The sequence below is a fragment of the Ambystoma mexicanum genome, chromosome 3p (assembly GCF_040938575.1).
Source record: "Ambystoma mexicanum isolate Mex_15411 chromosome 3p, UKY_AmexF1_1, whole genome shotgun sequence".
NCBI classification, from domain to species: Eukaryota; Metazoa; Chordata; class Amphibia; order Caudata; family Ambystomatidae; genus Ambystoma; species Ambystoma mexicanum.
The window spans coordinates 788,856,862-788,874,668 of NC_090925.1; the positions used below are offsets into that span (position 1 = coordinate 788,856,862).

The window sequence follows — 17,807 nt, forward strand, 5'->3', positions numbered from 1 at the left end:
CACCATATAGGCACACCCAGTGTGCACCCTTTCACTATAAAGGCACACCCACGCAGCCACCCATATATTTAAGTGTGCACCCTTACACCATAGAGGCACACACACCTAGGCACCCACCCATACATTTAAATGTGCACCCTTTCACCATACACTCACACAGGCAGCCACCTATACATTTAAGTGTGCACCATTTCACCATGCAGGCACACAGGCAGCCACCTACACATTTAAGTGTACACCCTTTTAAAATACACTCACACACACACACACGTCATGGGGTTGAGGGGGGCCCTATTGCTTCAAAAATAAATTGTTTCTTTTTGAAGTCACTCTGACTTCCTAAAGAAATTATTTCCGTTAAGGACCGAGCCATAAAGGAAATAATAAACTATTTCTTTTTGAAGTCATCGGGCTCCACCCACCCCATGAGATGACATGGAGACCTCCAGCCTGGGGTCTTCCATGTCATGGGGTGGGGTGACCCCTCGGACTTCAAAAAGAAAGTTTCTTTTTGTAGAGACTCTGCCTTCCTAAAAAAAAGTATTTCTGTTACAGGCATTATTTCTTTATGAATGCAGAGTGAATTCAAAAAGAAATATAAAAAAAAAGAAAAAATAGAAACAATATTTTTTTTCATTTTCTTCTCTCCAAGAGGGGCCCACTCCCAGGACGTGTGCTAGTGGGGTTCCCCCCTGCTACGGGGGCCCCCGTTATGCCAGTGAATTAAGGGTTTGTGTCTTTCTTTTTCCCTTTCTCGAGCGTCCATCAGTTCCTCTCCCGCTTTGTCAGGGCAGAGTCTCCACAGAATAAGCTTCATTCAAACTGGGACGTGTCTGACCTGGAGGTACCAGAGATGTTGTCCCTTTTCTGTTCTTTTTCAGGGGGCTACAAAATATTTTCAGAGGGTTATAACTCTCTCGTTTTTGTCCCTCCTGATCAATATAGGGTTCTCCTTGCATCTTCTTACTTGGATTCCCTTCTTGTTCCCTCTCTTGCTTGTCCTCTACTTTCCCCTCTGAATAGTGAAGTTGGGATTCTGGGATTTCTTTTACCAAAGAGAAGATCTCTGTAGCCCTTCCTGAAGTTTCAGGAGAATGTTTTCCTTCCAAGAGTTTATACAAGGCATTCCATTTGGGCGTTCCGCTTAGCTCAGGTTTCCTATGTGTTTTAATGTCCACACTTCCTACTTTTCCATCTTCCCAAGCCTTTACCAGCTGAGTGTTAGATCTATCTAGTACACCCTCTCTTTTCCTTTGCAATGAATTAGAAAGGAAATTCTCTAATGAAGGGGGTTTATGTTTCCCAGACCAAAGACACTGGAAGTTTGGCAGGGTTTCCAACTCTGAATTTGCGGGATAGAGGTCTTCTGGAGGAAGTAAAAGGTAGTCTATTGAGGACTCCTTTTGCCTGCTAAGGTTATGAGGGGTACTCTTGAATGGGAAATTCCATAGTGTCTCGTATATGAGGGTTCCCAGTACTTCACCCAGGTGAATATTCCATGGAGTGGAGGAAAAATTGAGAATGATACATTTTATCTCACCTCCAACAAATAGAAGGGGAAAGGTTTCTATACCCATTTTCTTGTGGGGTACCACACATATGGCCAAGGTGGTAGATTAGTCTTATCTGTAGGTCCAGAGAGACTACAATCTTATTCCTCTTGCGTGCTAGATAGATCTGTGGACTTCGAAGAAGATAACTATTGCCCACTGCTGGTTTGCGTTTGGGCAAGACAGCCTGGGTTTTTAAAGGGTGAAACGTAACTCCTTATCTAAAAGTGGAACTACTGTGGGATTGTTCAATTTTCTCAGGACTGGTTTCTCTAGAATTTGGGTTTCCATTGTGGGAGGGTCCCCAATTTGTTTCAATTGAGCCGTATCCCACATCTGACACAATATGTCAGAAACTCATGGTGAGCAAAAGTAAGACAGACACAAGTGATAGTTCAAGGGTGTTTATTGAACATTGAAAATGGTATGCGGGTTAGCAAAACACCTAATCTAAACCGAAATCTAAGATGGGTACAGACGTTAACCATCAAATGAAAAATAAGGCAGTCCTAGTGATGTTAAGTCAAAATAAAAAGGCCTATACTAAGAAACCCTATTGCCAATTCCTTAAGCTAAATACAAAGGGTGTTCGGTTAAGTTTTAAGAAAGAAAGAAGTATGTGTTCTCCATTATTAAGTCAGGGTTGGTGGCTTGGGTCTCCCTTCCCCATGTTGAGCATGGGGTAAGGTTGGAGTGTGAGCACAGTATGTTCTCCGGCTTTACCAGGATGAGATGACAGTTCCATTGGTAGATGGTCTTGGGCTTCACCAGCACGAGACAACAGTTCCAATGGCCGTTATCACGTCCGTCGATGCCCAAGTCTTGTTTCCTTAGAAAGTCTCTTGCCTTTGAGGCCTGAAGTGTTCAAACAACACAAAGAACTGTTCCTATAACAAATGAAAGTTCATTCCACAGTTCACTATGGGTGATGGTTTCACACCTGGGTCCCCCTCTTCTGGGCTCACCTGCCATGATCTCTATGTCACAAGTCTCTCCCCTTCTCACCTGTTTTTGTTGTTTGCTTGAGACCTTCTTTGGGGACTTCTTTCGCACGGTCCGGGATTTGTATAAACCTGTGTGCTGGTCTTCGGGTTCCAGCGTGAGGATGACAATCCAACTCCAGGATACGTTCAGATGTCCAGGACGGAGACCAGGAAGGAACAATGTCCGAGCTCGGGGACACGGAATGCCGTGACCCGAGCGCGGGTGAAAATCCAGGAAGTTCGAAGGTAAGTTTTGAGGAAAGGAAGGAAGGAAGGGGGATTCAAGGAACCAGGAAACAGGATTCAGAAGAAAGCCGTGAGAGAACTCCGGCAACACACGTCCAACTACAGCAAGCGGTAGCGTTGAGACACGCAGAGCCACGGGGCGTGTCTGTTTAGTAGAACGCAGAGCGTGGAGCACAAGGACTGGCAAGCAGCATTCCGTATCAGATGGCCATGTTGGAAGGATTACTGCATTCAATCCCCTATGGGTCAGGGACCACTAAGTCCAGAAAGGACCTAGGCGACGGTTCATTACACTCTATGGCAATGAGGGTGAGCCAGCTCAAGACTGCCAAAACCGTAGACCGAAGACAAATAAACATTTCTCCCTGGAGCGCGGCCCGCAGAGTAGAAATAATACCACCAGGGCACGTCTAAGTAAGTTCCAACAATCCCAATAGAAAGAGCAGAGCGTCCCAGATAAAGTGCAGGTAAGTGACAGGGAGAAGTGCAGCAGAGCGTCCAAAGGTCACTGGAATGGATGCCAACGAAAGGGTGATGCACAGAAGATGTTTAACCAGCAAAGCGTTCAAATACGGGGTACGTTGTATGTTGTTGCACACAAAGAAAACCAGTTGCCCATCCACATGTGATATCTGGCGCAGAGAAAACTGGAGAGGTGGTAGCAAAGTAACTCGCGGTCCATGCAATACTCTGTATTCCGCGAGGGACATGTTAAGGTAGCAGTCTGTGTTGGTGCGCAGAGCTTGACAAATATCAGAAAGAAACCAAGTGTCTCTCAAATTCAGGGGCTTAAAGACTAACGGCGTCAGGTAGAATTCCAAATGTTCCGTAACCAGGAAGAGAGTAGAGGTAGGGACCAAGCATCAAGAAGCAGACAAGGAACAAGAAAAAGCAGTCCTTTAAACAATCCGAAAATCAGGATACCAGGAATACACAAAATATACGTGCAACTTAACTCGAGAACACAACGTAGTTAAGGAGCACCGGAGGAGTGTTTCCTAACGGTACTAATAGTTTTGCCGTAAGGAAGTCAGGAGGCACGTCGCGTACGCATCACGTGACCACCTCTAGTCTGGGGATGTTGGGAAATGTAGTTTCCCTGATGTTTGCACTGAAAAATACGCCAAGGCAATCCCCAGGTATTCTTGGTCAAACGTTTGCACAGCGGGATCGGAAGCCGGGTCATGACATCACCCCTTTTCAAATAGTGTTTCTTTACAATTTCCTTTACAATTTCTGATAGAATGATGGCTTCAAACCGAGTCCCCTTCTTCTGGGCTGACCCTTTCTTTTACAACAGTTCAACTTGGGTGACAAGTTCACCCCTGGGTCCCCCTATTCCGGGCTTGGATCCTTCGCTATACTCTCTACTATTTTATGTGATTGCCTTCCCTTGCTTTTTTTTCAACTCTCGAATCAGTCTTTCGAATGTACGGTGCTTTTGCTCGACCCTCACAAATGACCACTTTGCATTTCTTTGGCTGCCCTTCCTATGGCCGTCTAGTTTCTATAGTTTCTCAATATGGGGCTCGACCAGAGTCTCTTGAGTTGACACCCATGTGGTGTCCATTTCCGTCTATCGCTGATCTCCCTTTTGTACTTCACAGTTCACTTAAAGTTCATTAATTTAGTTTCAAAACGTACCACTTTGCGATTATCATTCAACACCTGCTGGCTTCTCTCGATTCTCCCCTCGACACACCAGGTGTGCTTAATCGCCATGCGTTCTATTTCTTTGTGGAGTCAAGTCTTCGTAGAAGCTACCACAGGCGTGGGAGCTTCCTTCGCTCCTGCTTATTAAAATAACCTCACCCCGTGTACAGCTCACATCTGCTGCAAGACACTTGCTCTATTGTTCATGACCTTGGGCTCCCCTTGACAAAGGTTCTGCGGACCTGAGATTAAAGGGTAAGGTTCTTTCTCTCCTCGCCCCACTCTAGCTTCCCGCCACCTTTCTCCTTCGTCTGAACTGCCACCTTAGTTTAGCTGTCACGTTGCGCAGTCTTTCGCATTCGCCGTTCTCGCCTTGCTCGTATTGCTTCCTCCTGCTCCACCTTTTATCCCTGTGACCGAAAGGGAAGGGCTGCCAGGTGTGTGTAATTTGAGCCAATTGCCTGACTTTGCCTGACATTCGGGTTGGGACATGTCAGATATCCAGGTTTAACATTATCAGTCTGAAAAACAGTATGCATGTTGGAATGTTGTATGGGATAAGATTGAGAAACAGTGTTATTGTAAAAAGGGGGTTGATTGGTAAAATTAACAGAACGGGTTGGGTTTGTGAGATGGAAAGCTGGAGCAGCTGGGGTCATGACATGAACAAAGGGGATTGTGGGAATCATAATGTTTTGTCTGATAAGGTTGGGAATACGGAAAATGATAATCAGAGGGATGGGAAGAAAAATGCTTGAGAGTATTTGGATTGAGAGTATTTGAATAGGGAATAGGACCACATGGCTTTTGGAAGGGATGGTTTTTTAATGCAACAGGGTCTGAAATCTGAGGGAATTTGTTACTTGCAGAGGAGATTGTAGATTTTGGTGGAATAGTTCGAATGGGAGGAAAGTGGGTGAATGTACTATAGCCTACAAAGCCCTCGGATACACCATCCTCCTCTCCTTCTTCCCGGTACAATACCCCATCTCGTATGGGGCGATTCCCCGAGCATAACGCCAGGTTCCCTCATCCAGGTGATCCTTCCCCACTGCTTCACCCCAGGAACTGTATCCCAACAGTGATGGCAATTTCCTGGCCACCTGAATAAGGGATCCTGGGCTCCACTCAGGAGAACACCCTCAGGTTTCTCAAACTATCAGGCCATAGAATGGAACTGGTACATGATTTAAAATATATATATATATATGGTTTTTTTTTTGGTTTTTTTTAATCCAGCATAACCTAACAAAAAATTCCTCATGAATCAATTGAAATGTATAGCTTCTCACCTTCTGACTCAAATGAAAAACTTTCATAATATATTTGACACATTTTCATTCCTGCCATTACTTACATTTTATGAGATGAAGAGGGTACCCGCTCTAATCTATGGTCTCGAGATCTACCACATGATTTTTGACCATGGCCTAAATTTTCTGGAGGGCTTTCTATGGAAACAAGTTTTAACGTTGCCTAATGGAACACACATGCAAGCCATTTGTTATGAGCTAGGGATTATTTCCCTGAATATGCATCTTTCATGGCAACGACTACTCTTGTGTAGGGGATTCTTCAAACCTCACAGTTCTTCATTGTTTGAGGATTTTTCCTGCATAAACACTCCGTTTGTAAATCTGTATATAGCAAAATGTCAAGATTTACTGTTGATTTGCGGGTTAAATCTGGTTAACGTTATGTTTAATCCTTTCAAGTAGTAAAAAAGCTCCAGTGGCATGACCAGAGTTCAGCTTGTGAGTAGCTAGGCACTTACGAGCACCTTTATAGCCTGGCGGCCACATTACAAGCATCTGAGGCAACAACCGGCATATTTGACATGGTCTTGTTTTCCTACATTTAGGAATACTGTCAGGAGATTCAGACTCAATCTTTTGCATAAAAAAGAGAATCTGAGTTTGTGGGATCGCTCATATAGTTTGAGCCCCTTAATGCGGTGAGAAACCTGAAGGTATCTCACTTACTAGTCCATGGGGATATGTCATCTAGGTGGCCAGAACACGGCCATCGCTATTGGATCCAGTTCCTGGGGGTGGACCAGTGCGGGAGGATCACCTGGATGGAGGGTCCTGGGGGAGTGGAAGTGGAACACTGGAGGGTGAGACGCGGTATCCCGCTTCTTATAACACCCTTTCCCTATCCTACCATGTAGAATACTCAGAAACTCTAACACCCTCTTTCCAACACAAACACTTTCACACCCTACTAAAGATAAAGGACTAACAACAGAGCCGTTTACATGACATGTCCCAACACACGGTCAGGCAAAGTCAGCCAATTGACTATAATCACAAACACCTGACAGCCCTCTCCCTTTCCCACAGGGATTAAAGCGTGGAGCACGAGAACATAATACGAGCAAGGTAGCCCGCACAACGAGAGAGCTATCCAAGCATGGCAGTTCAAGAGGAGGAAAAAGGTGCTGAGAACCAAAGGGGCAAAATGGAGAAACGTTTCCTTGCCATTTCCAACCCAGACCTGCGAAGCCTCAGTGGAAGGAAACATAAGACTGCGAACAATAGCCAGTGTATGTTGCAGCAGATGTCAATGGTACACAGAGCCCTCCTACACTGATAAGCAGGACAGGGAGAGACAATTGCTACTGTGTTACCGTCCTTGACTCCAAAAGCAAGAAAAGCCAAGCAGTTCATCACAGCTGGTGTGTTGAGGGGAGAAACCACTAAGAAACCAAAATGTGTTGAACAAAAGTGGCAAATGACAAAATAAGGATAGTTCAAAGAACTGGTACTGTTTTATGGGAAGATCTGCTGCAGAGGTATTCGGCAATGTGTGGGTGCTTACTTCAGAGACTTTGGTTTATTCTTTTCTTCATCAAACTACCGATACCAGAAGGCCTTAGGAGAGCCAGCAGGCAACGGTGAAAGTGGTCATAGAGGGGTCTAGCAAAATCTCCTGTACATTCGAAAGTCTTTGACAGGTCAACCATTGAAAGACTAAGGGAAGCAAATCCTGCATAGTGAGAAAGCAGAACGAAGTAGAAGAAACTGTGAGGCTGGCAAATATGAACCCGGCAGAGGGATGTACACAGTGGAGTGTTTGAAAAGACATTAAGACTTGTGAATGCAACAGGTGAAATTGTACACAAAAAGCCTATAGTGAATCCGACAGAGGTAAGCCAAACATTGAGAAGGGTCTGAGCCCGAAAGAGGGGGATCCAGGGGTGAGAACCCATCACCCAACGACACATGAATGTAGAAGATGTAATTTTGTGACCACAGGCCATAGTGAACCCGACAGAGGGAGGCTGAAATTCGAGAGGGGTCTGAGCCCAGGAAGAGGGGACCCAGGGGTGAAGAGTCATCACCCAAGTGCAATCAAAAAGGAACTCTTGTTTATCATTTTGAACATACCAGGCCCTCTGAAGCAAGAGAGCTAAGCGCTGAAGGTCCTGATATCGATAGGAACTTTCTGTGGTTCTGAGCCCAGAAGAGGGGGATCCAGGGTGAATAGCATCACCCAAAGAACATACACAAAGGAACTTTTTGTTTGTTAATTTGACCACATCAGGTTCTTGGAATCAAGAGACTTTTTGTAAAAAAGTGACTTAACCACCGGAGGCCTTTATACAATGAGAGCGGAATATAGTCTCATGCTGGGAAAGCTCGAGGGTATTCTGTTCTCCGAAGTCCCGCCTTATCCTGTACTTAAAACGTGGGGAAGGGAGACCCCTGGCTACCATATCCTAACTTATCGTTTGTGAACACTTCTTTCTTTCTTGTGAACACTATCCCACACTCTTTTGGTATTAGTTGTAAGGGTTGGCAATAGGTTTTTCTAAGTATACGTCCTTTTATTTGACAAGCCAAGACTAGGACTGCCTTATTAATATTTATTGGTCATAGCGTGCTCCCATCTTAGATGTAGGTTTAGATTAGGCGTTTTCCAACCTACCTATACAGTTTAATAAACACCTTTGAACTGTGATCACTTCTGTCTGTTTTTACTGTTGCCACCTTGAGTTCCTTACATTGCCGATATTGTTCATGGCAAACTGAAACGCATTGGGCATCTTTACGAGTCTGGCGGTAACCGTACTGGTATTAGCGGCCGGTTGCTGCCAGAGCCATAAATATTTACCAGCGCCTAACTTGCCCGTAACATCGGGGATTACAACCCTGATGGTCTGGAAAGTCAGGCGCCGGTAAATTGTAAGTCCCCATTCCCATGGAGTCCCACAGGACTTGGGACCACGGAAGCAACGGCAGTGTTATTAAGGGTGCCAGTGCTTCTGTGACAGTCTGCCTACCGTGGACGCTGTGTCCAGCAGGCTCCGACCTGTCGGGCATAGCGGCTCCGGTAGGCAGACTCGTAGTTTGCCGGTCCGTAAACAATGGTGCTGGTAAGCTTACCGGCACTCTTGTTTCCAGACTGGCAAACTTGTAATGAGGCCCATAGTCTTGCTTTTAGATAATCTGGCGAATTTAAGATGCTGGTGCTTCAGCAAATTTTTGCCAATGTCAGGTGCAAGCCCTGGGAAAGCTTTTGGGGGAGGATACTTAGTGGCCCTCCATAGCACTGCTGATCTCCTTAAAACAATGGGGATCATTACAACCTTGGAGGTAACCAATGCCGCAATTTGCGGCATGGTTACCCCCTTACCGGGTACCGCGTCCGGGTTCCTTAAATGAGGAATTACCGGGCCATTCCTACCTTGGAGGACCCAGTAATTCCTCATTCGAGAAACCCGGACCCGGTACATCCCCATTCCCATACGAGCCCCCATAGGGCTCAATGGGAATGGGGAGGGAGCTAACAACGGGCCCGTTAATAACTGACCCGTTGTTAGCTCCCTGGTCTGCAAGCGGGACCCGCTAAGGGCGCCTGGTTTTACCAGGCGCCCTTAGCGGGTCCCGCGAGCAAACTCGTAATGGGGCACCATTACCGGCGCCGTTAACCCCTTACCACCAACCTTGTAATGACCCCCAATGTTTGCCCAGGATTCATTTGAGTGGCCTATAACAGACTGGTGATCGTTTAGCAGGTGGGAATAGTCCTTTTTTATCTTCATTGCACATTTTAATCTCATCTCTGTATATTGTATGATTATTGTATATAATGCATATGTAATTTCACTTTTTACCACTATTAATTGCGTATGGTTTGTTTTTAACCACGAACACAATACAAAATAAATACATAAATAAAAAAAGCTACCATCAGTTAGCCAGCATGTGGGAATCTGGGGTCAGAGGAGCAGGTTTGGTGCATCTCGGAGGCGAAAGGCATAGGAGGAGAGTTAGTGGGAGAAAAAGAGGCTGAGAAAAAGAGGTGAGAAAGTTGGTGAAGGGATAAGGAGCAGGAGGTGGTGAAAAGGAAGAAGGCAAAGCAGGTGGTCAAGAGGAGGTGAGGAGTGGGGAAGAGAAGAGGAATAACATTAGGGAGAGTGGGGGGTTGGATGGACATTAGCCGTAGGAGAGAAATATGGAAGAAGTGAAGAGAGCATCAAGGTGAAGAGTGGTACATTTTGGGAGTTAAAGATGGCGAAAGGGTGGAGGAGGCAAGGAAAGGCCATAGAGCAGAGGAAGAAGTAGTGAAGGAGAAACCGGCATGCTACACACCTGACTGGAAAGGGTTAAGGAAGGATGGAGCAGGAGCATGGAGCCGAGGGTCGAGGAGGTGCTGGAGGGGCATAGTGGCGAGAAGAGGAGGAGTAAGTGATGTCCTTTTAGGCCCAAGATTATTGTGACTTATCAAAGAGTCAGAGAAGAATGGGGGGGTGGGGACCGGCGCCATGCCTCTATGCAAGGAGTGAGGGGTGGGGGGGTAGAATTGGTTCAGACCTGCATGTCCGCAGCAACTGCCCATTGTCCTAGTGGAACTCTCCAGCCCAGTTTGGCATTACCCAATCCTCCCTTCTACAGCCACCCAGGTCTAATGTGTAAGTGCACGATAGGCCAGAGATCCAGATGGCGGGATCCCCCAGAAATCCGGGTTGAGAAATGGAAGACTGAAATTAAAATATGAACAGCCAAGAAAGAAGTGCAACGACACTTAAGTCCCCAAACTATGAGTGGCTGAAAATGGACCGGGTTAGCTTCAGGCATGGAACCCATGATGGAGGACTAGGCAGCCCAGAGACCCAGAGATCTTGCTGCTGGACTCCCAAGGAGAAGCCATCCTGCTGCATTGCTGCATTCTTCCTATGTTGGCCCAACCCTTGTAACCAACCCTGATACACCTGTATCAATTAAAACCACCCTTCTGTGTCTGTCTCTCATTGAGTTTGCTAGCTTTGTGACAAATAATGCTAGAATAGGTGTGCACGCATAAAAACGTTTGCACTGTAGTTAAGCACAATATACACAATATAGTTATACACACACAGTATGCTCAGAATGTGCGTAAGCAGGAGAAAAAGCTTGGAAGATGCATACACACATAAACCCCACACTCAATTGTAGGTGAACACACACACACAGTCAAACACACACAAACATAAGGTATTGAGTAATTTTTGCGAATAGAAAACAGAGAATGACTTTTTTTACTGAATGCCAATGTTCAATTAAAATGTATATGGGTGTGGGGCAAAGGGGGGAAAAAGGCGTGGGGAGTGGGTTGGGAGGGTTTGAAAGGACAGGGAAACGGGGAGGGTTTGTAGTGGGGGGGCAAATACAAAAACAAAATGCTACATTTTATCATTGAAAAGTTTTCGGTAAAAAAAAAACATTCTCTGTCATTTCATTCGTTAACATCACATGGATCCAAAAATAAAAGAAGACAAGCACGCACATGTGGTGAATGGCAACATTTAATCACTGAAACCAATCCAAAGAAAAGTAAAGTCTACAGGGTTCAAGCCGAGGGTACACGCGGGGGACGGAGTCCACCCACTTTTTTCAGAGGGTGGACTCAGTCCCCACAGCTAAAATTAGAAACATTCAATGTGCTCTTTGAACATATGAATTACAGCCACCCTCAGGGATCGAACCACAGACGCCATGTTTGCAGGCCTGACACTTCACTGCACTTCTATATAACCACATAAAAAATAATAAACTAAAGGTAAAATGTCACATTTCGGTACAGAAAGTTCCAGGGAAATCATTTGTATTTGTTCTTGGAGTTTAAACCATGCTCACCTTTTAACGTTTTCAAAAACACTATTAGAAGAAAATATCCTGTCATGGTTTTGTGTGTGTGTTGATTTTATGAAAGGCAAATGCCATTTGTCCTGCGCTATTCGGGTCGTAATGCAAAGCCAATTTAATGAAATGTTCATATTTCACCTTGATATGCTAATTTCTGGCAATGTCACAGCCCATTGCGTTTGTTGATGAGTACCCCCACTTTAATTTTTAGAACTTGACCCCTGCTAGACATGTTGTCATTAGCAACGCCGAGGCGCCCGCGCTGACCCAAGCAGGGCACTTCTCTAATGCAACGTCCATGACACTGTAAATAAAACCTTCGCTCACGCGGCATCACCACGTCACGTGGCTTGCTTTCATTGTCAGTTAGCGCAGGGCAATGCCATAATTAAAATGAGTGGTGAGAAGAACTGGGGTACTGTGAGTTAAGGTTCAACTTGTAGTCTTAGGAAGTGCACAGTATGTCCCGTAACCACAAGGACAGGCACATCCGGCCTCAGCGACATAGAGAGCGGACTTTCCCTGAGCACTAGTCCATGTATTCCAATATCACGAGAATAGAAAAAGCTATTTTGCAGGGCTGCACTGCCAAGGAAAGATATTACTCCAGGAGTGCTAAATAAACGGGAGAGTCGAGATGATTTTCACACGGAGAACGCGCGTTCAGATGTAGTGCACCAGAGGCAAGAGACCCGGTGCTCATGGCAACAGAGGAAGGACCTGCCATGGCGTCATTCATTCTGATTCTTGGAGAGAGGGGATTTCCTTGTGAAGTGCTCTCTTTATTTTACTATCACTTGGAGAGAGGGAGAGAGAGAGGGAGAGAGAGAGAGAGGGAGAGGGCGAGAGGATTACTGTCGGAAGTGCTCTATTCATTTTAATATCACCAGGTGAGAGAGAGAGAGAGCAAGTGAGAGAGAGAAAAGGAGAGAGAGAGAAGGAGAGAGAGAGAGCGAAAGCGGTGGGACCTATATGTATGGTCGCCCGTCCTTCCCACTGTCTCACCACCAGACATGACAGAAAGCTCACCTGAAGAAGGTGCATAAAGTGGCCTGTGTGCTGTTTGTGGGTGGTGTTATGCTTAAAACCTTGAAGAATGCCTTCTTTTGAAAGAAGAGGTCAGAAAAGGTTGCTTGAAAGGGGTGGAAGAGTCTGGCAGGAGAGATAAGTGGGGCCACCCTGACTCAGCAGGAGCAACACTGGGTGGGACCTGGCAGAGGTCCCTATAAATCTCCGGGGCTCTGGCAACTCTCCAGCAGAAGCAGCTTCCAGCAGCAGAATCTGACTCAGCAGACCACAGCGCCACCCGACCCCAAAGCAAAGATGGTTCACTGGACAGCAGAAGAGAAGGCCGCCATCACCTCTGTGTGGAGTCAGGTGGACGTGGAGGCTGATGGGCAGGAAACCCTGGCGAGGTAACCAGAGCCAATCGCTGGCGCACACCACGCTCCACTTCTTTACTTCCTTCCCTTTGATACTTTTGCACTCATTCTAATCTCTTTAGCCTATTCCATTTTCATCCCCTTCCTATTCAATGTGGGTTTCTTCACAGCATATACCTGCCCATCATATGTGTTTTCTATCTCCTGGGCCTTTTTTGCATCCCCTCCATTCCTGACTCTTCACTCCTCCCTTTCTCTCTGCTTTCTGCTCCTTGTCTTAAATGCTGTAGTGCAAAACCCTTCATACCATGACCTCCTATCACCCCATATCCCTCGTGAAGCCTCACATGGGCTGCTTCCTCAAATGATCTTCATCCCTCCCTCACCCACCGTTCCACATCCCTCTCATCCATCCCAAAACACCAAGGCGCTTTTCCAAGGAAGGGCTGGCGCCAATGATTTACACAAGATTGAAACACTTACTCCTAGACCCTGACATAATCCAACCATGTAAGGACCTTGCCTCTGTAGTTTGGGACACACACTTTTCCTAAGTGGCATAACAGTCCCCAGCACTTACGTGGCATATTTAGAAATCCACTATTCTTATTTTGATATGTTTGGACTTACCTTTCCAAATTCCAGAATGTTGAACTAACTTTCTCCAGTCTTGAGCCTGAGACAGCAGATCATTATCTAACAATATAATAAAAGGCCAGATGTATGTTTATCTGATGCAGTAACTTTATCACCGCTAGAGGGGGTTCTTGCCTTAGTATATATAGAGACAATGCCAATACGCATAGCTTCACCTCTTGTCACCGCTAGAGAGAGCTGTTGGCTTAGGATGTATAGTGGTCCTACTGTGTCAATGAAAACCTGCACTTTGGCCCTTGCATAGAGGTCTGTTCACTGGTAGATGTGTAAAATACCAATGTCTCTCTATTATCACACTTGCTTCTGTCCAATTCCCTGAGCCTCTGCAGGTTTCTACATGTATTTCACCATCACAGATGATGGCTGAAGCAAATAAGTATAACAAGCTCAATCATCTGTTCCTCCCACATCCCTAACGTGCCCCCCTCTTGTCTCCTGCCGCTTAGGGTGCTGATAGTCTATCCCTGGACCCAGCGGTACTTCAGCAGCTTTGGATCCCTGTCCAGTGCGGCAGCCATTTCTGGCAATGCCAAGGTCCGCGAGCACGGCAGGAAAGTCCTGACTGCCCTGGGAGGGGCCGTTCACCACCTAGATAGCATCAAACACACGCTGAGCAAACTAAGCGAGCTGCACGCCGACACCCTCCACGTGGACCCCCAGAACTTCAAGGTAAGGAGGAAACTGATCAGGATTAGCACTCTTGGGAGGAGGAACACACTTCAGAGGGGTGACCTCAAGGAGAAAGTGTAAAGCCCTGAGAGGGGTGGCATCAGAGAGTGAGGAAATGAGTGTGTGCGTGAGTATACCTCCAAGGAGTCTTTCCTAAGGGAGGAATGAGACAGTGTTCAGAAGAATGACCTCCAGCAGAATAGAGTGGGTGGAAACTTCTCAGTGGACTAACCCCGTAGAGTGGAAATGGTCCTAGACTGAGAAAATCCTTCTATGCGTTCACCCCGTGGAAATGGAAAGAGCACCCCCAGGCCTAGAAGAATTTAGACGGCTCCAAGAGCCGACACTGGGGAGGAAGAGAGGTGGCGAGAGAAGAATACATCAAGTGAGAGGATAGTGGGATGGAGAGAGTGGGAGCGGTGTGGGGAACAAGATTACTGGAGTAACTGGGAAAGAGAAGGCGGCACGAAGAAGAAGGGAAGAATTGAAGAGAGATGAAAGGATGTGGAGGAAAGGGAAAGAAGTCTGATAGAGGAAGAATGCTAGGAAGTACCGGGCTCTTTCCCCGTATAAAAGCAATCATTGCCAAAGCCAACAGTTTTGTTTTTGCTAATGGGAACTTGTGTGGTTGTGCACACCTGAGGAGGCCAGCATGGCCAAATGAGTGCCACCATGAGCGAGCAACGGAGCCTCCCTGCACTCCCCAGGCCAGACCACCCACCCGATCCTGGCGCATTTCAGTGTGCATTGTCTATTGAACACACTTCCCATGTATCTGTGATAATATCCCTTGCTCCCTCTTTTTGGCACTAAAACTAATTCTGTCAGACAAAACTATTAAGCCTCACTAAGAGGTGCTGCAGTGTAACCTTCGAGTAAAGCTACTGGTGTCACTAACCCACCACTTTTGAGCCAAAGCCATGCAACCTCGCTTAGTGCTGAGGCGCCACCTCTGAGCCAAAACGAATGACACAAACTGACGAATCACTCAATGACAGAGAGCGGAACCACAGCGCACCCTTCTAAAGCCTTGCATGGCAGCCTGCAGTGGCTGCACAGAGATCACCTCCCCAGTGGAAGACGAAGCCACTGCAGAGCCAGGAGGCTGGGGCGAGCCATAGCAAGAGAGTGCATCACTCACTGGGAAAAGCATCCAGAGCTGCGCCCCGCACTGGCCACTTATGCACCCTACCTCATTTCTGTGACTAATGCAGGCCAGGAGAGAACCCCCCCACCTCTGCCCCCCCGAGTAAAATGGAAGGTCGAAGTGTTGCAGCACAAACAGAAGCTGTACCCAAAAGAGGCCCTGCTCTCAGCTCAGTGTGACTGTGGAGGAATCTGCAGTGTCCTCTTTTGTTACGCAAGATAAATTAAAGTGAGAGAAACATAGGGCCTCATTAGGAGGTCGTTGGTAAGGGGTTAACGGCACCGGTAAGGATGCCAGTGCTGTTAACCCCCTACCGCCGCATTCCGAGGTCTCTTAGCGGGTCCCACTAGGGCCGGCTGGTTTTACCAGCCACCCTTAGCCGGAGCCGCTAAGAGACCAGGGAGCTAATAACGGGCCTGCTATTTGCGGGCCCTTCCCCATTCCCATTGAGCCCTATGGGGGCTCGAATGGGAATGGGGAATGGTTTTCAGAATGGGGACTTACTGGGTCCTCCAAGGTCGGAATGACCCGGTAAATCCCCATTCCGACTACCTGGACCCGTACACGACTTTGGAGGCAGCCATGGTGCTCCATAGCACCAGGGCTGCCTCCAAAGTCGTAATGACCCCCTAAACTAGGCATCATTCCAACAAAACCGTTATATTTTTTTAATTACACTACTTCTGATAAGCACATGGATTTCACTGCTTCTGATGGGCACATGGATTGCACTGCTTCTGATGGGCACATGGATTGCACTGCTTCTGATGGGCACATGGATTGCACTGCTTCTGATGGTCAGATGGATTGCACTGCTTCTGATGGGCACATGGATTTCACTGCTTCTGATGGGCACATGGATTTCACTTCTGATGGGCACATGGATTGCACTGCTTCTGTTGGGCACATCGATTGCACTTGTTCCTTCTCCTGTTTCTGGATAGGGTGCAATATTTAACATGTTGGATTATTGCTGGAGCTCTCCTTAAAATGTCTCTCAATTGCACAGCTATTTAGTCAATAAAGATAGAAAAATATATTTAATATCCAGAATTGGCCCAATTGTATTACATTTCCAGAGGCTTGCTTGCTCGCATTGCGGGCCACCTTCCCTCATTTGTAACCAGACACCCCAAACAAGGTGTTCTCAGAAACATCCCATAGTTGCACACTGAGGAAAACATAAGAAGCGGGAACTTTCCTGGCGGCCCTGCTGTGCTTTCCTGGTGGCACAGACATGATTTGAAGGAATCGGGCACTGAATCGCCTCCTATCCTTCCATTTTGTTCCAAACGTTCACACGCTCAATGTGATATATATACAGGAGCAATGTTGTGAAAAAGTCACAAGATCCCAAACTAGCACAGGCACTTCCGGTCCTCTTGTCAGCGTCACACTACACTAAACCATTTGCCCAGTGTAGAATGGAGGGCACCTGGCACTTATAGTTGTACACATGAAGCACTGCACGAGAATGTGGATGAACCCACTCCAAGCCATGTCGCCACCAGGAAAACGTCATGTTCCCCTCGACAAAGCTCATCAGCTGCCAGAATGTTTCTTTTGGCCGCCAGGTTACGCGGAAACTGCATTATCAAGATTGTCTATCTGCTTATTTAAGTTGTTATGTGTTTGCCTGTGTGTCAAAGCTGAAATGTAAGACCGTGTTGCTGTGTCTGTTAGATAAATGCCATGCATTTGCTTGGCCAACACTGGTAGATCTTGAATTGCCAGGTTTGCATTAAGTTGACTCTAGGAAATGACCCTAGGAAGGCCGACGATGATGTCACAGTGTATTCCCACGCTCAGTGGGGTTTCCCGCTTGCTGCACCTTCATTAACCAACCCTATATTTTCCTCCCTCAGCTCCTGGGAAACTGCCTGGTGATCGTCTTGTCCCGCAAGCTGGGAGCCGCCTTCACCCCGGAAGTGCACGCCGCCTGGGAAAAGTTCCTGGCAGTGGCCTGCGCCGGCCTGTCCAAGCACTACCACTAAAGGCCTGTGAGTGGTGGTTGCAGACGCTGCTCTATAGTGACAGTGGCCTGAGGACAGCCTTCCGTGAACGGCGTCTGGGGACAGTGGTCTGTAGATGGCGGCCTGTGAATTCCAGCAGCGCAGGCAGAGGTTTCATTTGGAATTGTGCTAACATCTTACAACATCAATAAAGAGTTCCAGTGCCTTTCTAATACCCTCTGTGTTCTGTGTGATTTCTCCTCCAATGGAGGCTGCAGTGCTTCCATTAACTGGGAATGTATCAGCGTCACTCACCACTACCAGAAACACATTGCTCAATTCCTGCAGAGATTAAAGGGCGAGTGATAGTCACACGTGTGATCATAATCAGGGCAGTTTCTAGTCCATATGGTGCCCAGGGCAAAACACTAACTTGCG

The 17,807-nt window shown here is 46.8% G+C and overlaps 1 protein-coding gene across 1 annotated transcript; it reads left to right on the forward strand.

Annotated features, from left to right (window-relative positions):
- The first annotated feature begins 12,295 nt into the window (after window positions 1-12,295).
- On the forward strand, window positions 12,296-17,604 carry LOC138580885 (hemoglobin subunit beta-2-like). The gene is made up of 3 exons (XM_069651778.1): window positions 12,296-12,977; window positions 14,048-14,270; window positions 17,283-17,604. Exons 1-3 carry the CDS (start codon window positions 12,886-12,888, stop codon window positions 17,409-17,411), a joined length of 444 nt encoding a protein of 147 aa, XP_069507879.1. The 5' UTR covers window positions 12,296-12,885; the 3' UTR covers window positions 17,412-17,604.
- Window positions 17,605-17,807: the final 203 nt, after the last annotated feature.

Excerpts from the sequence above, each read along its gene's own strand:
- LOC138580885 (XM_069651778.1), top strand. The coding sequence starts at position 12,886 with ATGGTTCACTGGACAGCAGAAGAGAAGGCCGCCATCACCTCTGTGTGG. Across the intron at positions 12,978-14,047 it reads GGGCAGGAAACCCTGGCGAG|GGTGCTGATAGTCTATCCCT; the intron begins GTAACCAGAGCC and ends CCTGCCGCTTAG. Across the intron at positions 14,271-17,282 it reads TGGACCCCCAGAACTTCAAG|CTCCTGGGAAACTGCCTGGT; the intron begins GTAAGGAGGAAA and ends TTCCTCCCTCAG.